Source organism: Monodelphis domestica, chromosome 8 (genome assembly GCF_027887165.1).
Source record: "Monodelphis domestica isolate mMonDom1 chromosome 8, mMonDom1.pri, whole genome shotgun sequence".
NCBI lineage: Eukaryota > Metazoa > Chordata > Mammalia > Didelphimorphia > Didelphidae > Monodelphis > Monodelphis domestica.
The window spans coordinates 66,863,779-66,890,888 of NC_077234.1; the positions used below are offsets into that span (position 1 = coordinate 66,863,779).

Genomic DNA, 27,110 nt, shown 5'->3' on the forward strand with positions numbered 1-27,110 from the left:
TCAGGCCTCTGTAGCCTGCAACTGTCTTGATTGTAGGCACTAGATTGGGTCATGGTATTAGAAACAACCTTATTTAGGGCAAAGGGACCCACTTTTGGCACACTGGCATCCTTAAGAAGCCAAGAACACAAAGAAATATGTCTCCTTCTCATGATACAACTCCATTCATTAGCTGAAAAAGTACAGAAGAAAGTAGCTCTACATTGAAGAAAGGGTGATGACACCTTAGCCCTCTGGTGGGAGAATAGTTTCATTCATTCTCCATTGCGGAGAGAAAAGAGGATGGGTGGTTCCAGCCTTATTTCCAGTCTCATCCCATAGTGCCTGTTTTTCCAAGATCTAGGTTTAGACAGACTCGCATTGTACTTTTGCCAAGCACTGTTCCTATTAATTTTGTAGATCTCAAAAAGAAATTGAAGCTGGAATTTTTTTGAGTCTTTATAGTAAACTCATTTGAATTCTGTTTAGCAAGAACTGTGTGAAGGGTGAGATATCTTTATGTGTTTTCTTTCACTTCTTTTTCCTTGAACCAGAATTTGAAGTATTGATTGCATTCTAACTTGAAAATGTGATTTCACAGAAATGCCCCTGCAATCCAAGTGGTGTTATTTATTTCTTGAAAAGAAATGGATAGATAATATAAGAATAGAGAGGATTAACAACCCCCTAAGAACTTATGGATGTGTATTCTTACAGAAAGGGACATTTGTCTGTTTTGGTTTTGCTTTTTTTCACTATTTCATCAAATTTTTAAAGAGGATTTTTAAATTAGGAATTAATGAAAATGAACAAAATATGTTGTACTTTTGTTCATGTTTTCCAACAACTAATTGAAAGGACCTTATTAAGCAAGATTGTTTAATTCATCTTCAGAACTCCAGTGCCTCAGCTAATAAGTGTAGTTGGGGATAATTCTTGATTTCATTTAGGGAAAGTGAGGTACAAAATACTCTCAATTGCAGAGCAAGTTAATTGAAAAACTCAAAACCAAAATCACAGTCTCAATTCAAGTGATTAAAACCTTTAAAGATCATGAAATTACACCTTTGACTTCCTTCATCAAACAAAGTAAAAATCCATCCACTAGTTGTCAGTGGCATTCATATGTCCCCCAATTCTCTCTCATGCCTAGGAGAAACTATTTGATAAAAAATGTCAATGCTTGATAGATCAGCAAAGTAGGATGTCCATTTGCCCTGGATGGGAGGCTGGCCTGGAGGTTCTTTGAGGTTTCTTCCATTTCAAAAATTCTATGATTGCTTGAACTGCAGAGATCCCACAGAGGAATGAGTGGCTTGAAATGGGTGGCAGCACAGCTGCTCTAAGACTAAAAACCGATTGAAGTAGACCTTCTATTTTGGTGGCAGATGCTTTTCTAGCCTGCTGTTCTCTTGATTTAGGTAAAAATACTATGGGTGGGGAGGTTGAGGGATACCTTCCTTCACATCCAGATGGGGAACGTTACTTCCAAGCACCTTCCTGCACGTGGAGGGGAAAGAAATGCTAACTTAGAACACAGAGTGTGAGGGAAATGCAACCACATGTTCTAGACATGGGACCAATTAACATTTCGGTCCATGCTCTTCAGATTAGTTTTTCATTGAAACAAATGAATTGTGGAGCAACCAGAAAAAAAAAAAATCCTCCCCACAATCCCCCCAAACAAAATCCAAAGTCAATCAAGCTAACAAGTTTTTTTCAGGTCAGGCCTGAAGAAAGCTATTGGAACTTACAAAGTTCTTTGGTGGCAGCATCTAATGATGTCTTCAGTGAAATACAGTATCAGGAGTTTATAAGATTTCTAGGAAGCTCTTCATTGGGTTGTTTTAGAGTATTTAAGACTGAGCAAACTTGGCTGTGTTTTGGGTTCATCAAGCATTGTAAATGATTCTTCAAATGTTTTGGGTTTGGTAAAACCTAAAACACATTTTGCCAAGCACTTTCCTCCTTAATTTTTCAAACTATGTGTGTTTTAAGGAAAATTTGAACCATATGGATTTGATTCATTTACTCTTATATCATTGAATATTTTTTTCCTACAGAGCCATTTGATATCCAAGAAGTTTTGAGACTTTCCTATATTCATTTTATTTAGACCCTTTCTTCCTTGAAAAGAGGAAGTTCCATTTGCAAACTCAGAGCCCACAAATTTTGAGGACCTTCTTGGTTCAGCCATTTTTTATACATTTGGTCTAAATCTGAGTTATTATGAACATGCTTTTTGCTTAGCTTTGAGCAGATGGGCAGGTTTTCGTTTCTTGTTTAGAATCCAAACCATAACACAATAAGAAAATACGTTTAAATTATAAAGAGCTTTATTTTTGAGAAAGTTTAGATTTTATTAGTGAGTTCCCCCCCAGGTAATATTTATAGGTGGAGATTTATTGTTTTGGCCAGGTCTTAAAAAGGACTAAATGAACCACCAGTACTCTTGTGCTATTTCACTCAAGTTCAAATCCCACCTCTGATGTTTACAAGCTATGTGACTTTGGGCAAGTCACATAGCCTCCCTGGTCCTTGTTTTCCTCATCTGTAAAATGAAGGGAATGGGCTAGATAGCCTTTGAGGTCCCTCTCAGTTCTTGATCTGTTCTCCTATGAGAAAATGCTCTTAAAGAGTTTCATGCTGGGTTAGAAAAAAGACTGCCTGCCTCTCTCTTTAATTCAGAACCTCAGTAGCAAAGACCAAATCTGCAGATCTCATCAGGTTGTTTGACTATTCATCTGTGAAGTCTGGTTTATTCATCAGACCCTTGTAGCGATAAGAAATCCTCTTTAGAACAGATGTAGAAAGGGCTGATCTTTGGATGAGCAAGGTAATGATTTATGGTTTAAGGGACACTAGTATTCAAACATTGTCCTCCATTCCTGTTTCACAAAAGAAAGCCTTCAACTTAGCCAATGAACCGGCTGCCTTTAAAGTATAATGTTAAAAATTGAGATTATTAGTGTGTAATGTATGTAAATTGCATATTTGGTGTCAGCCACGCTTATTATGAAGCTTCTTGGTTTCATGCATATATTTATTAGACTATCGTGGTTCCATTTCAAATTAGATTTCAATTGCTCAATGCAGTTTCTTTTGACAAACATTTGTTAATCCTGAAACTTATTAGGGAGCAGCATTTAAGCGTTAATATGTGTACACAAAATTCAAGACTGCTTTTGATTTGGCTTGTCATTTTCAGACAACAGCATTAACAATTATCTCAAATTCTTCAGATGCAAGGCAAGACAATGACTCTTTGTCAAAACATGTTTCTTTCAATTGAAGGTGTATGAGTTTACTACAGATCAGATTGTTGTATGGATGGGATAGAGCAATTAAGAATGGTTTGCTGAGTTCTTTTCCTTCCCCTACAGATTCCCCCCTCCCTTTCCTAGTCTGCCTGTCTTTGACGTAGGAAGAAAATCTTTTTTACTGTGGCATGGGAATCCCTTGACCTTTTCTTGTACTGGTGATAGATGGAAAGGTAGTAAGACTCACTCTTTTCCATGTGGATCAGGCAGCTCCTGTTTCTGAAGAGCTATTTGTCTGAACTTTTTTCTTGGGCATGAATCCAGCAGCTACAAGATGACTAGTGTTGTTGACAGTTGGTCCATTTATTTTATACATTTAACACATAGGTTACAAATCCTCCTGTCCCCGGCCTAGATTGTTCTTACCACTAAGAACCAGACAAGCAGGTGGTTACAGCATATTTCCTGGTGGATTCATCACTCTCCTCCTACGCTTTCCAGAAACTAGTCCATGGAGGGAAACAGATTAATGGGACTGGAGAAGGGTGTTTTTGGAAACAAAGCTCAGTGATAGGGCGATCCTAGGCAAGGGTGGCCATGTCTTTAAAGACTTAATAGCCCACTGTTTTCCTTGCTGGGCAGGCAGTGCTCTTAGCTTGCCTTCTGAAATTTTTGAAGACTCATGCTCAAGAATGAGTCACCTCTGGCTTCACATGGAAAAGCTAACAGGCCTTGAAATATTTCTCAGTGCTGCTGTATTAGAGTTTCAAGATGTTTTGCTCCATGTTGAAAACTTTGCTGTTAATCCATTTATTGAGTCCACATCATGTTGGAGTTGGCCATATGCCTTGGTGGTGCTCTGTAGGTCTGTGGTTGCTACCCCTCTAGTCTAGAAGTGTCCTGGTTTTTGTCAGCTTACAGGCATGAGATCTTGCATCAGCTGCCACTTTGGAGACTATAATAGATGCAAGCTACTTGGCCAGAATCTTTCTATCTTCCTTTCTTCCTTTCTTCCTTTCTTCCTTCCTTCCTTTCTTCCTTTCTTCCTTCCTTTCTTCCTTTCTTCCTTCCTTCCTTCCTTCCTTCCTTCCTTTCTTTCTTTCTTTCTTTCTTTCTTTCTTTCTTTCTTTCTTTCTTTCTTTCTTTCTTTCTTTCTTTCTTTCTTTCTTTCTTTCTTTCTTTCTTTCTTTCTTTCTTTCTTTCTTTCTTTCTTTCTTTCTTTCTTTCTTCTTCTCTTCCTTCCTTCCTTCCTTCCTTCCTTCCTTCCTTCCTTCCTTCCTTCCTTCCTTCCTTCCTTCCTTCCTTCCTTCCTTCCTTCTTCCTTCCTTCCTTCCTTCCTCCTTCCTTCCTTCCTTCCTTCCTTCCTTCCTTCCTCCTTCCTTCCTTCCTTCCTTCCTCCTTCCTTCCTTCCTTCCTTCCTTCCTTCCTTCCTTCCTTCCTTCCTTCCTTCCTTCCTTCCTTCCTTCCTTCCTTCCTTCCTTCCTTCCTTCCTTCCTTCCTTCCTTCCTCTCTCTCTTTCTTCTTTCCCTTCTTTCTTTCTCTCTTTCTTTTTCCTTTCTCTCTTTCTCTCTCTCTTTCTTTCTTTCCTTCCTCCCTCCCTCCCTCCTTCCCTTCTTCCCTTCTTCCCTTCCTTCCTTCCTTCCTTCCTTCCTTCCTTCCTTCCTTCCTTCCTTCCTTCCTTCCTTCCTTCCTCCCTCCTTCTCCCTCCCCTTGGGAATAATTGTGAATGATGGAAACTTGAATTTTGTGGCTAAAAAAGACAACAGCAAAAAATCCTTTTCTGCTGAATTAATTTGTATAGTAAATCCCTTCTCCAAAAATGTAGATTTGAAGTATAGATTGTATAAATCAAGTGGACTATCCTTTCTCATTGTAGGCCCATTGAAACTACTCTGACTACTGAGGATCAGAGATGGAGAATGAGTATCCTGTTGTAACTAAGTTACTAGAATTAAAAGTTTTTCTTTGTAGTCAGTAATGCACAGAAGAGTCATACTAGCATCAATATGAGGCCAGTGGCCTGAATCAACCCTTTATATGTGGCTGGAATGCAATGCAAAGCTTTTAATTCATTACTGTATTTGCAAAATGGCAATATCTACAGAAATCTGAATACTTGCATATTTATTCAATTAGGGGCTGAATGTGGGCTTTGTACTGAGCAGACACAGAAGACTCGATTCAGTCATTAGTTGTGTACTATTTGTGGGTCTTTTGGAAGAATGTGTCCTTGAAAAACAGTCTGGGTTTCATCAGAGGTGTATGCATTTCTGTGTACAGTGCAGCATTAAAAATAAAGCCCACTCTCAACATTTAGTCAGTATTTGGTCCGTTAGCTATCTGACAGAACACTCTTGTGAGGGGACTTAGTTTGGTCCTCATTCCTCAATGAGCAAAGCTGGTGTGTTTTGGCACAGCCAAGTTGACTTAGCTTTGCCAGCTAGTAAGTTGTACAGAATCCTCATGTAGCACTGGATTGATGCTTGTCTATGTGGACTATGAGGTGATGTCTTTGTAATTTAATCCTTTCTTGCTTCTTTCCAGAATGAAAGAAGTAAACAATTATTTTAAAGACCTTTTTTTTAAATCGAGCACTGATGGCTTATTTTAGGCAGTCTGGATATGCAATCTAATCCAGGGCTTCTTAACCTTTTTGGCAGTCTGGCAAAACCTATGGAAGCTTTCTCAGAAAAAATTTTCATAATCGCATAGAATAAAATATACAGGATTACAAAGGAAACCAATCATATTGAAAGATGTTATAATTTTTTAAAGTGCTCAGTCTCCAGGTTAAGCATCTAAGAGCTTATTTTTTGGTCCAAGATTTAATACTTGTTTTTGTTATTTTTTTAATTTTATTTTTATTTGCAGTACTAAATTCTCTCTCTCTCTCCAGACCTCCTTTGCCCATTGAGAATGCAAAAAATATGGCCCCATTCTTTGGATCTGATGCTTGATTCTGTAGAATGTCATAGAAAGGAACACATGGGGTTCCATGGCAGGATTCATTTGGAGCCAAAATGATTTTCTTGATTGGATTCTTGCTTGAGTGAAGGCATCTCTAGGCCACCTCTTTTGATGTCTAGTTCCTCAGAATGGTACAATCCTTTCTTTGTGGATTTCAGGAAACAAGAAAGAGAGTAATAATATCATCAAAAAACCAGTCCAGGAGAATGTAAACTTCTTGAGAGCAGGGATTGTTCTTATTTTACGTTTGAATCCTGAGCTGCCTGGCTCAGTGTCTGGCACAAGTGGATAATTCACAAATGCTTGTTGAATGAATTAATATAGGAAGAGAGAAAAGGAAGGAAATCACCACTGAATTTAGTTCTTAGGTGAGACATTATTCAGCAAAGTCTTGCTTCTTGTATGGAAAGAGAAGAGAATGGGAGGGTGATGGGAAAGAAAAGAAAGGATAGCCGATGGAGTTGGAAAATAATTGACAGTTGGGTATAGATCTCACTAGATTGAGGGTTGCCCTGAAACTTTAAGACAACTTGGTTTTATTACAAGATCAGCTACTTCTGGGCAGTGAGTTCCCAGACCTATTGGCTTCGGTGGCTATTACTCTGAAGATCTGTAATAAAGTAGGGCAATGGTAAGGGGCTTCTTCAGAATTGTGCCAAGGAGTAAATGATGAAAGCTATAGCGAAGTCTTGAAAAATGTACCATAATAGTAAATCAGTTTCTATTTCACTTATTACTATTACAATTTCTGTAAAACAAGTAAATGCTATATTTACTTCTGGCCAAGGAGCTAATTGCAAATGCAAGATTGAAAAACTACCCAAATAAAGGAAGTTATCTTAATGACTGAGGCCCATTATTTGGATATTTCTGTAGGATTAAGGATACATGATATATTGATATGGATTTGGAGGTGGTAACTCTAATTTATCTCACATAATCAGGGAGTTTCCATTGCCACAACAGATTATTGTAATGTGCTCAGCAAATAGGACTTACAGAATTATGCTGTATTAAAACCAGATTCATCAGAGTAATAATGATGATAAAGGCAATATATTACTACTGTGAGAGGCAGCACGGTCTAGTGAATGGGGAACAGATATTGGAATGAGGAAAACCTGAGTCATTTTCTTGCCTTTTTTATAAATTAGTTGTGTGACCGTGGAAAAATAACTTCTCTGTGATACTGGCAACTCACCAAGATTGTAGATATTAGATTAGATCAATGAATGATTACCATAGAGTTCCCCCATACCTATGAAATTATAGGTCTGGACCCCTTTCCCCCATTTGAGAGAGTACATTGCATAGTGGTTAGAGCTGGACCTGGAATCCTGGGTTTGAATCCTACCTTAGGTAATGATTAGCTAGTCAAGTTATTTAAGGTATCAGCCTCAGTTTTCTTATTTGTAAAATGAGCACTTACCTCAAATTTGAGGATCAAATGAGATCATGTAAAATGTTTTGCTAGCCTTAACAGAAATGTCAGTTATTATTACTATTTCTGAAAATACTAGTCCATGTGCTTTTCATTCGTTAGAGAAAAAAGATGGACCTTTAAATCAGAACATTCTTCTTGCCTAATTGAATGAGTTCATTGTATGTGTGTATGTGTGTGTGTGTGCTTGAGAAAAGGCTGTTTCTTCTTTCTATATCCAGTTTATCTTGTGTAGTATCAGAAAGGAGTATGTATTTCATAAATCCTAAGCAATAGCAATGATAATAATAGGGCAAAGATAAAAAATACCCAATACCCTACAACTCAGGCCTTTCATTAGGTTAGAGATGACAGTAATAAAAAGCATAGAGGATGAAACAGGTTTTGGATCCAAGGAGCCATGTCATAACTTTGGACCAAGCCAAGTCATTTGGAATCAATTGTTAACATTGTTAGGGTACCAAAACTCTAGTCTATTATGTCACAAAGGGGCTGATTTTAATTCTTGTGTATCTAATGGCTGATCTTATAGAAACAATGGCATTTCTGTTCATTTGTTCACTTAATAATTATTTATTTGACATCTCTTGTACTGTACTAAGGTACTGGGGATACAAGATAAAAATGAAGTATTTTCTATTCTAAAGAAGCTCACATTTTTTTGTCTTGTGGAACTGTATATTGATAACCCCCTAGAAAAGTTTCCCAAGCCATAATATTCAGCTTGTGATCTAGAGCATGCATCAGCAGACTAATAAAGTGAGCAAGGAACAAGAATGAATTCTTATGGGGGAGAAAACATGGCATACAGTACCCCCTCTGGGCTCACTATGCCAAATTATAATAAAATAATAGATGAGGACTTTCAGAGGACAATGACTACAGCTCCCTTCATGGTTCCAGGAATAATTCTGAGGGTTCCTTCTACTGTTATTTGCAAACCTCCATCTGGTATGCTTCCAATTATGATCAATGAGTTGATATCAATTCACATTTTTCTTTCTTTCTTTTTAAACCCTTACCTTCCATCTTAAAATCAATACTGGGTTTTCATTCCGGCCGAAGAGCTGCAAGGGCTAGGCAGTGGGGGTTAAGTGGCTTGCCCAGGGTCAGACAGCAAGACTGTGTCTGAGACCAGATTTGTACCCAGGACCTCCAGTCTCTAGACCTAGCTCTCAATCCATTGAGCCACCCAGCTGCTCCTTCAATTAACTTTTCAAAGTATGTGTTTATTGAAAAGCTATAGAAGGGACAAGAGCTATAAAACCTCTCCAGAACCACTGGTATATTCTCCCTTTTGAACAAACATGTAACTCTGGGGGATGTAATAGATAATATTGAGGGGGTATATTTGATGGGTAAATGATAACTAATAAATCAGTTTGCATGCCTTCCCAATTCCTCTTTCTCAGGGAGAGGGCTCAGACTTAAAGGCAAAAGGCAGAATGATACACATACATGAGAACGTTTGGAGCCAAAGGGTACCTCATGATTCTTAGTTCTGGGAGACCTCTCCCTTTGTAGAGTTTCCACCAAGTTCATTGATAGGTAGGTTGCTCCCTAATTCAGCCCGTTGGCTTGAATGGTTGGTCAGTCTACCATTGGGCTGGGTTTAGTACATTCCCTTGGTTGTTCAACTGGCTCCTTATTAGACTCTTCTGATGCTTCTACCAGCTTGCTGGTTGGACCTACAATGACTTTGATCTTTCTATCTCACTAGCAGCTTAGGTACTCCCTTCTTAGAATACTCACATAAGAGCAAGAAAGAATCAATGGCCAAAAAAAAATGCCACCATGAATTTATAGTGGTTGAGTAGGAAATAGAGCAGCCACTGCCCCTCTTCCTACATGGAAGCTAAAGCCAGTTCTGACCTTGCTCATCATGCAGAAGAAAAAAGTCCATCAAGAGTGTGAGAGTAGGAGGATCCAACCTTGTGTCTGTGAATTCCGTTCTGGCTAGAGCATCTTGAGTGCGTTGACTTTTCAGCCAACCATAAGACTCCTTGTTACTTTAGAGCACTATCTACCCCAGCCACTCCTGTTTGAAAATAAGTTCATCAAAGTCTCTACTGTTGGACTGATACCAAAAAGGGAATACAGCAAATATTCTGTATAATCCATAGGAAAGGCAAATTCAAGCATGTGCTCAGTGGTCAGTTCTCACCTTATAGCAACATAGTTCATAGAATTACAGCATGTAGATTTAGAATTGTAAATTACTGGTTCAAATCTCTGGGATTAGATATAGATTATGTCTTGGGGTAGAACAATTCTTAAGAATTCTTAATTTGGGTGGGGGCAGCTGAGTAGCTCAGTGGATTGAGAACCAGGCCTAGAGATGGGAGGTCCTGGGTTCAAATTTGACCTCAGATACTTCCCAGCTGTGTGGCCCTGGGCAAGTCACTTGACCCCCACTGCCTAGCCTTTACCACTCTTTTGCCTTGGAACCAATACACAGTAGTGATTCCAAGACAGAAGGTAAGGATTCCAAAAAAGAAAAAAAGAATTCTTAACTTGGTGATGCAACATGATCATCTAGTGTCAGCCTCCTAGGAATTCTGTACTCTTTGACATCCATGGGATCATGGTATTTAAAGATGAAAGGGGCTTTAGAAGGTTTAGTGATTTTCCCAAGTTCAAAGAAGTAAGAAGTAACAATAGGGGGATTTGAACTCAGGTTCGTTGACTCTGCATTTAGAGTTTGAAAAGAGCTTAAAATATATGTCGTTTAACTTCCTCATTTTGCACCTAAGGAAATCAAGGCCCAGAGAGATTAAGTGAATTTTCTAAGGTTTTTCAGACATCAAGGAGGATCTAGTGCTCTTTCCATCATGCTACACTTTGTGTTTAGAGGTTCTAATGGCCATGTTCAGTTTCCTTGGCCTTTGAATGAATGCTCATTTTGCCCCGTGGTGCAATGCACAAGAAACAGATTAAAAAAAAAAAAAGAGGCTCCTTAAATCTTAGCATGGATCTCCCTTCATTTCCCCACATAGTATTCCAAGGAGGAAACCAGGTGCTGCAGTAGACAGAGCGCTGGGCTTGGAGTGAGGAAACCTGGGTTCAAATACGACCTCAGATACTTACTAGCTGAGTGACCCCAAACAAGTCACTTAATCCTGTTTGTCTCAGTTTCTCATCTGTAAAATAAGTTGGAGAAGAAAATGGCAAACCACTACTAGTATCTGCACCGAGAAGATCCCAAATGGTGTCACAGAATTGGACACCACAGAACAAAAAATACATAAAGTATCTTAACTTGAAACTTATTCATGAGATCATCTGATTCAGTCTGTTAACTTTTTAACTAACCAAGAGACATTAGCCAAATTTTTCCTTCTATTTAATGGACATACACAGGGATGCTTTGCTCGATTTCAGTCATAATCTTAAAAAATATACTTCATCTGAATTTAGATACAGTAGAACCCTTCCCTCCAACCTTCCCTTCTGTACTGTATAGCTGGGGCTCATCTTTGATTTGGTTTTAAAGAGTGGGGATGTAGCTGGACCTTGGTTACCCCATAGGAATGTAACACAAGGATAACCTATGTATCAACCCCCTCTTTCTTATTCTGCTCCTTATCCGTGTTCTTGCTCATCCTCCATCCTTTCTCCAGTGATCCTAATAGAAATGAATATTGACTTCGGATTTCACCTCTTTGGTTAGAGAAAAGCATCCGCATGTACTCTGGTTGTCTTCATTCTATGTGAAGCAGCTACTCAGGCTTAGGACATCAGCAGGGGGGTGTCACCCACAGTGGCAAGACTCAAGGCAGGCCAACTTCTAAGACAAAAAGAAACTTTCTGTCAGAGTTAGGGAACGTCCTGGGACAACAGGTAGACTTCCAAGGCAAAAGCTAATGGGAATCTGGCTGATTTCGGTATTTTATTCCCAGCTTGCGTGCATTTCCGCATCGAGCTGTGGACCCAAGTTCAGAGTGGCTTTCAATGAAAGGTGTGTGCTTTGGGGGGCACAGAAACGGTGCAGCAGCTCTTTAAAGGAACCACGTGTTCTTCACTTCTGGACATCTTCACTTTGCAGGCTGTTAAAGACTTGATTTAAAAAGCAGCCCTGCATTTTAGTACTGGGGGATGCCTGAGGACCCCAGAGCTCTTTCCTCTGGAAGGAACAATTAATAGCTTCTGCGTCCTGATATCCTCGTGCTCACTTTCCACAGGCGCTTTCGATTCAATTCAACAGACATTCATTAAGAGGCGCGAGGTGCTGAGCCTTTGAAATCTAAAGATTGGTGTGACAGGGACCCTGTTCTCGGAGCTTAGGACAGACGACAAACATTATTCTGAGAATGAGTCTATGTCCATAGGCTTCCCCGGTCTTCCAAACAAGTCCATCTTACACTCACACAGACGCACGGACATGGAGACAGAACACACAGGCTGGGAACCCCTAGAACGAAGAACCCAGAGAGAGAATTCTGGGCTGCGCGTGCGTGAGAATACTCAAGAGTTTGGCTTGAAAAGAGAGAATGCAATGGGAGGGCTATAAATAAGGCTAGAGAGGAAGACTAAAGCCGGGTTTTGGAGGGCCCTGACTGTCACGAATGTCAGGACTTTACCTGGAAGGCGACGGAGAGCCGCTGGGCAGAGAGGTCAGGTCACGCAGGTAGGGAAGGTCAAATTGGAGACAGGAAGCAGAAAGAGTGAGTCAGAGGCTGGGAGAAGAGGGCAGAGAGGACTGAGGCCCCCAATGCACATGTTTTAGGCAAAAAAAAAAAATTATTGACAAAGTGATTTTGCTCACGGGTTCCTCCTTTGGGGGACTGCTGGGGGTCTGAGAAAATTTCTGAAGCGAAAAGCGTTAACAGCAGGTAATGTCATTCCTCTTAGAAACAGTTTGAGAGTCCCTGTGTTAAGTGATGAATGAGGGTATCTGACCCACATCTGTTTTACATTAGAATGGAACATTGCCCTGACATCGTCAGGAGCATTTGTCAAGATTCCCTGGACAGAGCTTCTGTAAATTATATGCCGCAAATGTGTCAGGGTCAGATAAGAGGATATCATTAACGCCACTGAAGTTTACTCAGGATTCTGTCAGTCCAACTCAATATGTTAACGGCCAACAATTTTCCTTGAGCTGTTTCATTAAATCTTTCATTCATAGGAAGGGGGAAAAAAGTATGTATCTCTGCCCTTCCCCCCAATAATGCACATGTTCTTTTCTCATAAATCATATTAATTGCAGACATGGTCACAAAGCATATTAAATGCAGGCATGCGTAAATGAATTAAAACATATGAGAATTTTATTATGCCTATGGTGGGTCAAATACCAACTGTATTAATGGGCAGGGACCTTCCTTTAAGTATATAAGCTTTTTTCTTAATGGGCTTTTTTTTTTTTGGTTGATAATCAGTGGATGGTTATAAGGATAGTTCCCAATGAGCCAGAAGCCATCATCTATTCTTAATCCTTCACTAAGTGAAAAAAAGACTCTAATGCCTTGCCTGGGTTTCCATTTTGGGAAATCGATCCAACCGACTGGCCGCTATGGATTTAACCTGCGCTGAAGTTTTTGATTCGGAGAAATTATTTTGTGATATCTGTAGTGGGAAATAGATATTTCAAAGAATTGCATAAACACAAATCATTCTGCCACTTACAGAATATTCACTACAGTCTCTGTAAAAACAACCTTATGCATCATATTGAACACTATTTCCATTCCTGTGCTTTGGGGATGCGACAAAAGCAGAAAGTTGTAAAAATGGGGTTAAGAACGCCTCCACTAAAGCTGAATTAAACTGGGCATTTCCCCCTCTGTGGCTGGCTAGGTAAGCACCGGCCATGCCCTTCCTGTAACTCCTTGTATGGGTGATAAGGTCAGGAGCCATACTTTGAGAGAAACCTCTGCCTTCAGGCAACTTCCCGCTTAGAGCTTTCAAAGAGACATGAGCAAAAATCTAATTATTTAGATGCTAATCAACTGCAGGATAATTCCTAAGGCACTTGAATCCGAAGAAGATCTTTTCAGGAAAACCTCTCCTGTTTAAGTTTAGATTTTTCAACCTTGAAGTCACAGACACGGAAGCTTAACTATTAAATGACTCCTGAAATGGACGGAATTGGCTGAAAAACCTGTGAAGAAATGATTGGGGGGGGAGGGGAGGGGGAGGCAGAGGGTTTGTTCCTGAGGCTAAAATATGGCTAGTATTTACTTTGTTCAGGAGCCTTTTGGAGGGTTAAGGTACCCCGAGAAAGTAAAGCCTTGTTATTAATCAGGCTAGCGTCCTATGTAGAACACTTAACAAAAAGAAGATTGAAAGTGTTGGGGGAAGCAGGAGCACATCTGGTCAGTTAAACTAAGAAGGAAAAGAGAGCCTCACACCAATGGGTCTTGTGGAAGAAAAAGAAGCACCCAGATGTGCACAGTAATTTGCTAAATCATTTTAGATTCTTGATAAACTCGGTACATTTTCAATTGAGGGCAAAACCGGAGTGTGTGTGCCAAGACAAATATTTTCCAGACACATAATTTTAAATGTAAATCTTAATTTGGCCTGCAGTTTTTATCTTTTAAATTTAATCTCACAATAGGAAAATTAATTCAAGGGAAATATGGCATGAAGCAAACATAAAGAGTTCGCTTTTCCTGAACCATATAATTTTCCAATCAGATATAAACAAGCTATCTAGAATTCTGAAAGTGGAGAATAAGTCAAAAAGAAAGCTTGGAAAATTCCTCTAATAAATGAAGAAAACTGAGGGACACAGCTAGAAATCGACAAGTCAAAATGTAGTATTAAAAAAAACAAATTTCAAAGGACATCCTCCCAAAGACTTCAAATAGTGAATATGGTACATTTTGATTAGAGGTTGTAGCATCTGAGATCCTTCTTAGACTTCTTCACTTAGATGGGGGAGGGAAAGCACATGAAATATGAAAATAGAAAAAAAACAAAGCAAAACCTTTCAGAGGACAAAATCCAGCCATTTTTTAAAAAGAAAGTCTCTGTTGATGACACATACACAACTTATCTTACATTTACTGAATTTGTAGAAACAAATGAAAAGCCATGGGATTTTTCTTCCTTCACTTTAGTGTTGCCCACAAAAAAAGAAATTCAATTGTACTTGAATTTGGTGTGTGTTTTGTTTTTAATTTTTTAATAACGTTTAAATATATATTTAAAAATTAAATAAGCAGTAAAAATACCAGCAAACAGTCCAGAATTCATAAGCCACCCCTCTTATGATAAATAAATATGTATGTAGGTTAATTAAATAAAAAAGAACAAAAAATTGTTAGAAAGAGTTTAAATTTAACCACCTGGCCATAAGTAATTGCAAGGAAAATGCATTTAAAAATAATATGAAAAAAATATCTTGCTAGAGTCCTTATAAGGAAAATGCAACTGGAAAATATTTTCTACCAATGTTGGTGGTGCTCTAAAAAGCTCATTTCCCAAGCTTCATTTGCTGGAGAAGAAATTCCCATAGCTTCCCTCCTACCACATGAAATACAGAACTGCCTTTTAAAGAAACAAACATAAAAGTGTAATGTGACCCTTCCATAGAGACTTGAGGTTTTAAATTATGTTAAGGGAAAGTAAAGTATATATTTTCTGTTGATATTCCTTATATATTTTCTAATCTGAATTTCCTTGTTAATTTCTTAATTACAAATCATCCACATACAGTGAGACCTTTTTGGGTCAATCTGTCTCAGAGTCAAAGAAGGAAATCTGAAAGACAAATGTGTACAGCAGCATCTTGTCTGTTATAATCACTACATCATTTCCATTTGAGAGGCAAGGTGAAAGCTTTTGGAAGAATACCTGCCCTATGATAACTCCTTTGAAAAACTGGGGTGCCTTACAAAAGAACCCATCATCAGAGGTGATAAAAATGTGATTCATGTGGATTTACTAATTTGGGGGCTTTTTCAAAAAGAGCAAATATAGTAAAACTCCCAGTAGTTCTTCCTTCATGATGGTTTCTTAGAGAAGTCAAACAAAGAGTTTCTAGTCTTTTTCCTCCCCAAATCCATAGCTGCCAAAACAATTTTCCAAGAGCCCCAGTCTGCCCATGTCACTTTCTTGATCAAACTCCTTCCCATTGTCTTTAGGATAAAATATAAACTACTTGACTTCATATTTAAGACCTTGTACTGTCCAGCTCTGATTTACTTGCCAGTCTTATTTCTCATTGCTTCTATCTACTGCATTCCAGTCAAATTAGTCTAATTGGCTAGTCCCCACACTTTATATCCTGTCTCTTGCCTCTGTGTATTTTTCTCAGGATATTTCCCTTTCCTGGAGTGGTCTTAAATATAAAGAGGGAAATCATAAATAAATTAGGTGAACATAGAATAATATACCTGTCAGATCTATGGGAAAGGAAGGAATTTAGGACCAAGCAAGAGATAGAAAACATTATAAAATGAATAATTTTGATTATATTGAATTAAAACATTTTTGTACAAACAAAACCAATGCAACTGAAATTAGAAGGGAAGCAATAAAAGCTGGGGGAAAATTTTTATAAGAAAAATTCTTTGACAAAGGTCTAATTTCCCTTTCCTGGAGTGGAATCCCTCTCCACCTCCATATTCTAAAGTCCTCTTCTTTCAAGGCTCAGCTATTACTGCCTCCTCTGAGGAGTTTTCTTGATCTCAGATTTCCTTAAAGAACTTTGTCTGGATTTCTCCTTTGCCTCATCACACATTCTACCTTATATTATGCTAATTGGCATATGTTGTACCCCTTCCCTCCTTACTGGAATGTCAAGTCTTGTAGGTGATGAATAATGTCATAGATCAGAGACAACAGCACTGTAGGTCATCAGGAGCTGGAAGGCCATAGAGTCCAATCCTTTCATTAGCTTCAGAGGAGACCACAGAGGTCATCTTGTTCCACCTCCTCACTTTCCAGATGAGGAAACAGACACCCAGAGACATCAGGTCAGTTGCCCAGGATATACAGGTCATAAGGGGTAGACTTGAGATTCAAGCTCAATTCTTCTTATTATACCACCCAATGTGGTATAATGAAAAGTATCATACCAATGATGAATGATGAAAAATAAAACAAAATAGACCTGGTATATTTGGGAGTAAGCACAATGCCTTGAACCCAGAGGAAGCTTAATTAAATTTGTCTGGTGAATTTATGAATAACATTGAGGGGGTGGTCATTAAAGCAAATGGTAAGGGTAGCCATAGGATTTAGGACTAACAAGGTCCATAAGGACCATTTGTCCTAACCCTTGCACTTTATAGATAAGGAAAATGAAACAAATACTACTGGCACTACCTACCCTCATAGTTTGTTATGAGGAAAACCATTTTGTAAATCTTAAAGTGCAACATAAATGTGATTCTGATTCTTCTTCTTCCTCTTACGTTCACAATTTCTCTACCCCCTATTTTCTGCCTTTCCCCTCTTCTTTTTTCCGTCTCTCCCTTGTCTATTTCTTTCTGCTTCTCTTTCCCTTCCTCTTTCCCTCTTCTCACCTCCTTTTTTCTTGTCCCTGTGCCTTTTTCCTTCTTTTCCCTTAATCTCTTCTCTCCTCCCATTTCCTTCTTCTCCTCTGTCTCTTCTCTTCCAGTTTGCTCCACTTTCTCTCCCTCTCCTCCCCTTCTTTCTAGCCCATCCCCTTCCCTTCCCTCCCCATCTTTCTTTCCCTTTTTTCCCTTCTCTCCCTTCTCTCCTTTCCCTCCTCACACATTGCTCTCTTCTTTTTCCTCTGGGTCCAGCAAAAATACAGAGTCTGTTTAAGTGTGCTGATAGAAACATACCAGAGCTTTACACTCCAAAAATAGTAGACTGAGATTCTCAAATTCATTGACTTCTGAAGGGTGATACATTTGAACCCATTCCAGGGAATGGATTTGATATAGAAGAAGTCCTCATTTTTTTCACCTAGGACATCCACTACAGATAAATAGAGATGACATTCTTGCTGGGTTTCAAAGCTGTTTCACCTGAAAGAAATGTGGCAGAGGATGAAAGACAGTTATCATGCAAATGTACACAGCTATCAACTTTAGTTGAGAGCACATGCTTGGGAGATAATACTGCCTTTTTCCCCCTCTAACAGCTTAAGCATATTCATCTGACTGTCCATTCTATCCTTCCCCTAGCTGAAGAGATAGTGATCGAATTCAGAAACCATGTATTTCTTAAGAAACTGATGAGGTCTACCTACCAATTTAAAACTTTTAATTTCATGCAAATTTTCTTGTGTCATTGGCTTTTTTTCAAATTCATGAGTTGGTAAAGTAGCAAATTGGAATTTTTGTTTTAGACTAACTAAGATTCTTATAGAAGAGCTTATTTCAAGGAAAGTATTTGGGTATTTTCCCTGAATATCCTTCTTCTTGATTCCTGACTGTGACATCCTCTACCTCTTTTTTTTTAAAGCTTCCAATTTTTACATTCCTAAAATAATATTTATTTCTCTTGCCCACCATGTTTGTTATGCACCTTCAGACTTATCATAATAATTGCCCCTGGACAAGATCTATTTTTTCAAGCATGCTATACTCTCTAATATCACAGGAACAATTTTGTCTGATGAAGAAAAATGTGTAATGAATTAATTTTCATGAACTTTCCTTGCTAACACTGGAAAACTGTAGGTGTAGCTCTTAGGGGGAAAAATAGGCTGAAGAACAAGCAATTTTTTTATCTCTAGAATTTCTTTGCTATGTTCAAGATTGGGAGATGAGGACATGAAATCATGATTTCTGAGCATGATTTCTAGCTATGGCGTGCAACCCTACAGTTCTTTTACTACTTGTGATATTGGTTAGGCCCCTAAAAAACAGAAAAGTCCTTGTGTTACAGTGATTTTGATTTTGTTCAGAGTTGCGATAGTCAATTCCTGTTAATTTGATTTTGTGAGTTGCCCACTGCCCCACCTCACTGTGCCCAGGATGTCTTTAGGCTATGTCTGGGAATCAGCATTAGATCTTAGTGCTTTTAAAAAGAAGGATGTTTGCCAATATTTTAATATTCTAATGGAAATAAATAAGAAAAAAGAAAATAAATGAGCAGTTTTGAAACTTTAAAGACAATTTATTTTATGTTACTAAAAGAGCCAAGAGGAAGATAAGAAATCATGCTATTTTCCAGGTCATAATTGTTGATTATACAATATTGAATGAATACATAATATACAAAACATGATTCCAAATTAAATTTTAAATGGAAAACCCACAATGTTGCATCACTGAATATGATCTTACCACTGATTTGCTCCCCCTCACAGCTGACAGGAATTGGTCTGTGGTTTTGGAGGGGTCGAAGCTGGGGAAGGCATTCTGTAACAAGGTCAAGGGAAGGAAAATGTGTATTTCAACTTCTTGAGACAGACATTTCTCCTTGTTTTATGCTTTGTTTGAGTCTCATTTCACTGACAAACATATGACTTTTGGCACCTTTCCTGGTCACAGCAAATTAAAAAAAAATAACAACGGATTTTTAGAATTTTTATGAATAAAGGATGCCATGAATTGGAAAGTGAGATATATATGATTGTATTGATTTAGAATCTTGAACCCTAGAGACTACATTTCCCACAATCCCCTTATCCTTTTCCTGTTTGTGTGTTTCCTTACATTTTCCACCCATGTGGGCTCTCTGGTTCCATGGTGGAAGAGGGAGGAGTGGTTCTTGGTTTTTGCTAGCCTTACTTCCTTATACTTCAAGAAAAATATTTAATAAATATTATTAAATATAATACTTGAGGTACTGGGTATTAATTTTAATCTTTACATGATATAGAGTAAGCTAGAATGTAAAGAATTTAAGGGATGGTCAAGAGATAATGCAGAAACTACTGAGTAGCTAGATAGTGTCCCTTTCAGCCGAGTTGACTAGACCTTGGATTGAGTTAAAATTCACAGACAGGGAACTGAGTATAGATATCAGGATCATATATTGGATCAGTTTCTAAAGGGGTTTTCAAAGTTATCTTTTCTGGCCATTTTCTATTCCTCTAATGTCTGATTTAGGTAGAGGCCTGCCTGGATGCAGGAAGACGGATTGACTTTGGGTAATTTCTTAGATTGGTGGTTCTCAGAGTATGGGAGATCCCTGGGGATCCCCAACACACTTGTGGGGAGGGCGGTCTGTGAGGTAAAAAATTATTTTCATAGTAATATTAAAACATTTTAATTTCTAATATAGAAAATATCAGTAGATATGACCTACAAAAACACAATTCTTTGGGAGAGGGGGTCTTTGATACCATTTCAGAGTATAAAGGGTCCTGAGACCAAAAATTCAAGAACTGAAACTCTAGTGTTATTATGTGGGAAAAATGGTCTTATGGTTAGAATGACAGCCAGAGAGGCTCGATTCCTTCCCTATGCTGGGATTTTTTTTGGTGGGGGAGGGGAAAAAGAGTAGGATACATTTTAATTTCTCTATTCCTCAGATTTCCTAAATTATAACATAAATAACATTAACTTAAGAATGACTTTGAGACCTTTATATTCACAAAATTCTAAAGGGAAACATTGCTCATGTTTATTAGGTCCCTACTATGTGCCAGACCCTATATTAGGTGCTGGACTATTTGAAAGGGTCCTACCCACAAGGCGCACATCATGAACACGACTAAGTAAATACAAAATAGTTGTAAGGGTGGGAAGTTTGCAGGTATTGTAACCCTGACCTTATGTGAGAGTTTCAGAGACTGTGTGTGGGCTGAGCAGTTCACTGGACTGTGTGAACTTCAGGAAGTCATTCACTCTTCTTGAGTTATGGTTCTCCGGCTGCAAAATTAATTACACACTTACCTCAATCACCAGGATGTGGTAAGGGTCACTGAGTTAATGTTTGTGGAACACTTCAGCATCCTCATCTGAAAGTTGTTAGGTTTACGGAGATGTTATTTGAAGAAAGTTAAAAAAAAACCAAAAACCTTTTGTGTTCTCTAAGATCATTGACACAAAAAAAAACTTTCCCCATCATATTAATATTTATGGTTCTTCTGTCTTTATCCTAAAAAAATCTGTTTTTTTCCCTAGTCTTTCCACAAGTACAAAGCATGTTTGTATAGAAATGAAATGGAAACTAGATGGAGAAAAGGACCGTTTTATTTTGTTTGTTTTAAAAGAGATCAATACTATTAACTTTCCTTTATAAACATTCAGCTAAAATATCTGTGCTCCTCTTATACAGAGTACTTACAAAACATTCCGATGTAATGTTGGATCAGATATCAAGAGATGAGAAAGAGAAATGTTTTATGTGATATGTGAACATATGTGGTGCCTCTTCCCACCTCCCTGTCTTCCCCCAAATACCTAAGCTAAACGTTATCATTTAGTTATATGTTGTGACTGTGTTATTTCCTTGGGACTTCTAGATCATCCTCTAGCAATATATTTCCTTAAGAATTAGAGAATGAATTCTCAACGGTATTTTTTTTCCAGCCACCCATAGGAGACATTTTTGGTCATTTTAACTTCTTCATTTTCTCTTTTTTCTTGTAGGTAATGGGACTCTTGACTAACCATGGTGGAGTACCTCACCAGCCCCAGACTGATTATGCTCTCTCTCCTCTCACTGGGGGCCTAGAACCAACCACTACTGTGTCTGCCAGCTGCAGTCAGAGACTAGACCATATGAAGAGCTTAGATAGTCTGCCAACATCTCAGTCCTATTGCCCTCCAACCTATAGTACCACAGGTTATAGCATGGATCCTGTCACAGGCTACCAATATGGACAATATGGACAAAGTGAGTACTAGGTCTTGGAAGTCTTGCTAATTGCTTCTCTGTACTATGGACAAAATTATTAATTCAAGCATTGTGATGCAAATATGTATATCTGTATGAATATCTGTATGTACAATAACTGACATTTATATAGCACTTTAATGTTTGCAAAGTGCTCTCCATACATTTTCTCATTTGTGCCAAAAAATAGGCCTGTGACGAAAGTGCTATAGATGCTTATTCCTATTTTACAGATGAGGAAACCGAGGTTAAAAGATGTTAAATGGCTTACCCAGGGTCAAAGAGCTAGTAAGAGTCTGAGGTGGAATTCAAACCTAAGTTTTCCTGAATTCAGACACAATTTGACTTCTTCAAAATAATAGCTTAAATTTATATAGCACTCTAGAGTTTGCTTTCTGTATGTTATCTTGTTTTATTTTACAGGGAATTTTACAAGAGTGGTGCTATTGTTATGCCCTTTTTACAGATAAGGAAATCCAGGCTCAGAGAAGTTAAATGATTTGTTTTGAATCATGCAGCATCTTATGTGACATCTGAAATGATCTATTATCTATCTGTCTAGCTTAAATAGCTTCTGTCTATCACTCATAAATCTATTTAGTCCATCCATCCATCCATTTTATCTATCGTCTATCCATCCTCTATTAAATCTACTTATCTAATCTATCTCCATTTTCGATCTATCACCCATTTACTGCTCTTTGCGATCTATCAAGCTATAACTCATCAATCAATTTAATTCATCCATATCCATCTTTCTTATCTAACCTCTATCATCCATAAATCTATCCCTCTAATCCATCTATATTCCTATCAGTAATTCATCAATATATCTAATTCATCCATCTCCATCTCTCTTACCTAATATCTATCATCCATATTTCTCTCTCTCTCCTTCTCTCTTCACCTCTCATCCATCCATTCATCCATCCATCCATCCATCCACCCATCCACCCATCCACCTATCTATCTATCTATCTATCTATCTATCTATCTATCTATCTATCTATCTATCTATCTATCCATCCATCCATCCATCCATCCATCCATCCATCCATCCACTCATCCATCCATCTATCTATCCATCCATCCATCCATCCATCCATCCATCCATCTATCTATCTATCTATCTATCTATCTATCTATCTATCTATCTATCTATCTATCCATCCATCCATCTAAGAATCAGATCTGTCACTGAGATACTGCATCAAAAAAGATTTTGGTTGCATAATTATTTTCTTAAGTGATGTCAACAACATCTTGATGTTATTAATTGCCGAGACATGAAACCTGATTGCCATTAGGTAAAACATAAGGGTTGGCCAAGATGATATAATCACTGGCAGCCCAGTATTAGAAACACATGTTCTTAATGAGGTCAGCTCAAGACTCATTATAGCATATACTCCCAGACACAGAGAGTTTTGTCAAACTTGTCCCAGGAATAAAAATATTAGTCCCTTTCCTTTGATACTCCGGTATTAAATATGACATGGTCAACCTGTAGCTGACGTTGCCCCTTGCTGTGAAGTTGTCACAGCACGACTTAAAAAGCTCCTTTTGCTCTCTTGCAGGTGCCTTTCATTATCTGAAGCCAGATATCGCATAAATGAACTGTCCACTCTGAGTTAAGTCTGGTCCTGTTTCCAGTCTCCATTACATAGACATGAAGAATCCTCTCTGAAAAAGTCGATCCCTTTGGCCGTGGGGTGGGGGTGGGGAGGGTCATTGTGACAGAAGGTACAGGAGATGTTTTCTTTCTCCAATAGTTGTTTTCAATATACTCTTGGACATGTTGGACAAACCAGGCGAGAAGAGGAAGACCTTGGGCAATACAAGACCAGGGGGGCTTTGAAGGCAATGATTTAACATGGCCACACATCAAAATACTCAAACAGTTTAGCGCTGACTGAGAGAACACATTCCATTCTTGCTCCTTTGAGAAATACCTGGACTGATTTGGACAAGCAGAATGTTTGAAAGCTGAGCAGCCCGATGCTGTCAACTAGAACTTGTTGGGTGTTCAATGTTGACATTGCTACACTTTTCAAACTGCTCGGTTTCTGAAGCATGAGCAGAGAGGAATCTTTTAATCGTACACACTGGAAATGACATCCACACTCATTATTACCATTTGGGGGGAAGGTAGGATAGATGTAAAGGACTTCCAGGATAAATTATTGATGATATTCTTTTTGGTAATCCAGTTGTCAATAAAGGTCATAAGCCCATTTTGCTAACGGGACGTGGTATAACATGAAGAGAAAAATCAAAAACAAAAACTCGGTTGTATCTTTTGGAGTGGGCTGAGGTGTGTGACTTTTTCCTAATCCCATGTTAACATTTGGAAGCAAGCAAGGGGGAAAAACAGTGACGTTGATTTCCACGACTGCCTAACAATGTGCAATACTGTGTACCTCACAGAAGCTTTGGAAGCATCCAAAGTGATATAAATAGAATCAGAACTATATTTTTGCAGGTGTTTTTATTTTTTCAGTACATAATTCAGTGTGGTAAAATGCAGAGATGTTGCAGTTTGCTGGACAACCGAAATCCAGTTTGCTCCTTATGATTCAAGACCGTGTCAGAGAATAATGCTTTTTTAAAAAAGATTACGTTTACATTCTTTTATTTTTTACAGAAGACAGGGCAAGAAGAGAAATGTCCATGTGGCTGACATGTACTTTTAAGTTATACAATGATATCCAATATTAAAAGATTATAGGAATTGAGGTTTACATAAGTTTGTGTTGTGACATTCTAGAATGTCAATAAATTTGTGTTTTGAAATGTTAAGAGGAACAGGAAGATGGAAGGCAGTGTTATTTATTTCTCTTTATTCTTGGAACAATGAATGAGGTAGGGCCCAAATACATTCCTTTTAGCATTAAGGACTATGAAGTAGTGAGTTAGTAAGCCTAGGCATAGTACAGAGATTAGTTCATACATTGGTCTTAAAGGGTGATGGACAAAAGAAATACTCTGTGTTGCAGCCTCTACCAACAACAGCGTGTTGTAAAAATGTCTTTCATGTAAAAAGTGCAGTAAATATTTACTATTTATAATGAATAAACAGTTATGAAAACTTGCAAAACCCTGATTTCTCCCCTCTGAGAATCTGATGAATTTCAGCTTTAAAAAAAATTCTCTGGAATCGAGGTGCCAACCTGACACATGACCTTCAGGCTGTGTTTTTCACATCAGAGTATAACCCAGACAAACAATACCGTATGTATGCCCCACACCTCTACGTCCTCAAAGATGGTCTTTATGCACTGTGGTATTTAAGATTGGGGTATACATTTTCACAGGTGTGGCATCCAGAATAAACCCCCCCAATCCCACGTCTGCTCTCTCTCTGGTTCTCAGACCTATCAAATTCCTCTGTTGTACTTTTGGCTTCATGTTTTCCCCTGGGTTCTACTTTCCTGTCTACATCCCCTGTTGATCCGTTAGCGTGTCTTCCCTACTCAGAAATCCTGGGATGCCCTGATTACTACTGAGATTCTCATTCATGTCTTTCACCTTTAATCTCCTTTAAATTGACAGCTCCCTTGGATTCGGTAATCAAAATATTTATGTCTACCTTCTCAGTGCAGGAAGATCTGAAAACATCTTATTTTATTCTTTAAAATTCCTGGAAACAGCTATCTTTTTGCATTATTCAATATAATAATAACAAATAGCTAATATTTACATAGTTCTTATTATGCACCAGGTAGTTATTACCATTATTATCTCATTTGATTCTCACACCAATGCTGGGAGATAGGTGTATTATTATCCCTATTTTACATATGAGGAAATTGAGGCAAACAGAGGTTAAGTAATTTGCCCAGTGTCACATAGCAAGGAAGTATCTAAATTTGAACTCAAGTCTTCCTGACTGCAAGCTCATCGCTCTATTAACTGTGCTACTTAACTACCTGTGACAGATTCATAGTTGGAAGGTATCTTGGTGGATAAGTCATGTAGTCCACCCCTAATTTCTCATCCCCAGTTCTAGGTTTGTGTATGACAAAACTGAGACCCAGGGAAATAAAGTTATTTATCTGCTCAGGATCACACAAGTTGTAAATAACAGAGGTGGGATTTGAATTCAGGTCTTTCAACTCCATCCCAACTCATTTTTCCATGTTGCCTCTTGTTGTAAGACTTCTGATAACCCGCAGAGACATCTCAGCTCATCTTATGAATCCTGCTTCCGCATCCCTTCTTTCACACTTCCACCTTTCCACTTAAATGGCTGCACATTATCTGATAGTCCTATATTTAGCAGTTCCTAGAAGATGTCACCATTTTTTTTTCTTTTCACCAACCCTCTGCTGTCATGTCAAGCCTTGTTTACAGTTACAACTTCTTCCCAGGCACCACCCAATAACATCATTGAACATGCAGTGGATGGAGGGAAATGCCAAGTTGGAGACATGGAGACCTTTGGATGCTAATTTCATGTGTTCTTGTTTTCAAAATCCTAGTTGGTTATTTTTTTTTTCAGTCTCCAGAAAAATATGATTGAATTCAAGTAAAGTCATGAATCTTCCCTTTACTGGTGTGAGAGAATATTTTGTTATTTTATTATGGCTTTAAGCTGTCTTTCTATAATCCAGATTCTGGTAAACACAGTAAAGAGATGGAGAACAGGGAGAAGATTAGATCCAAGATTAGGTAACATCCAGAGCACAGGGAGGTAGGCAGAATAAAGAGGTAGGTGAGAAAGGTGTAGATTGTTTATTGACTTAAGGGTGTATCTATCAACTCCAATCCTGAAAGGAAGAGGAGTTCACCAGCAGGTCTACTAGCAGGCACAGATTGAAAACAAGTTGATCTGGTTGGAGATCCATCCTTGGGAACAAAACAAAGCCTTGAGATTTGTGGAAGAGAAACCTTGTCCTTGGCCCATATGGCTTCCAGAGGGAACAGGAGGGCAGATATTAATCTCTCTCTATCATATTTATAGAGCGTTATGCAAAGCACTTCACATGTCAATCTTATTTGGTTCTCACAAAAATCTTGAAAGGTAGATGCTAGTGTTATTATCCCTATTTTATGGGTGAGAACTAAGACTGAGGTTAAATAACCTCCAAAGGGTCACACAACTAGTATATTTGAGGTAGGATTTGAATTCAGGTTTTCCTGATTCCAAGACTAGCACTGTGCAGACTATGCCACCTAGTTGCCTAGTAGTTTAGTTATTAAATCAAATTTCTCCAGAGGGCAAAGCTACTGGGTACAATTGGCTAGTGGATCTGCTTCGAATAAATTTATAAGAATAAAGAGGAAGAACAAATAATAATAACCAATAGCTATCATTTTATAGTAGTGTAAGGTTTACAAAGAATTAAAAAAAAAATCTCGTCCTACCTGGGTAGTATTATCCCCATTTTATAGGTAAGTGCACAGGTGGACTTAAATGATTTGCACAGTCACCCAGCTTTTTATCCAATCATTTCAGAAATGTCTGACTCTTCCTCGTCCTATTTGGGGTCTTTTTTGGCAAAGATGCTACAGTGGTTTGCCATTTCCTTCTCCACCTCATTTGACAGATGGGGAGACTGAGACAAACATGGTTAAGTGACTTGTCCAGTGACACCTAGTCAGTCAGTGTCTAAAGCTGAATTTGAACTTAGGTCTTCCCAACTCCATGTTCATTGCCCTATCCATTGCAACCCTCTAGTTGACAAAGAGGGTTCAAGGAAGGAGTATATTGGAGCCAGCTCAAATCAGCTTTCAAGAGCCAA

General features: G+C 38.3%; 1 protein-coding gene across 2 annotated transcripts in view; it reads left to right on the forward strand.

Annotated features, from left to right (window-relative positions):
* Positions 1-24,463, forward strand: part of PAX3 (paired box 3) — a 115,047-nt gene extending 90,584 nt beyond the window's left edge. For both annotated transcript variants that reach the window (XM_001365770.4, XM_007502206.3), the window contains exons 8-9: positions 21,120-21,366; positions 22,944-24,463. In XM_001365770.4, coding sequence (XP_001365807.2) covers positions 21,120-21,366; positions 22,944-22,978 — 282 coding nt within the window. In that variant the 3' untranslated portion in view covers positions 22,979-24,463. The remainder of the gene's footprint in view (positions 1-21,119; positions 21,367-22,943) is intronic.
* The last annotated feature ends 2,647 nt before the right edge of the window (positions 24,464-27,110 follow it).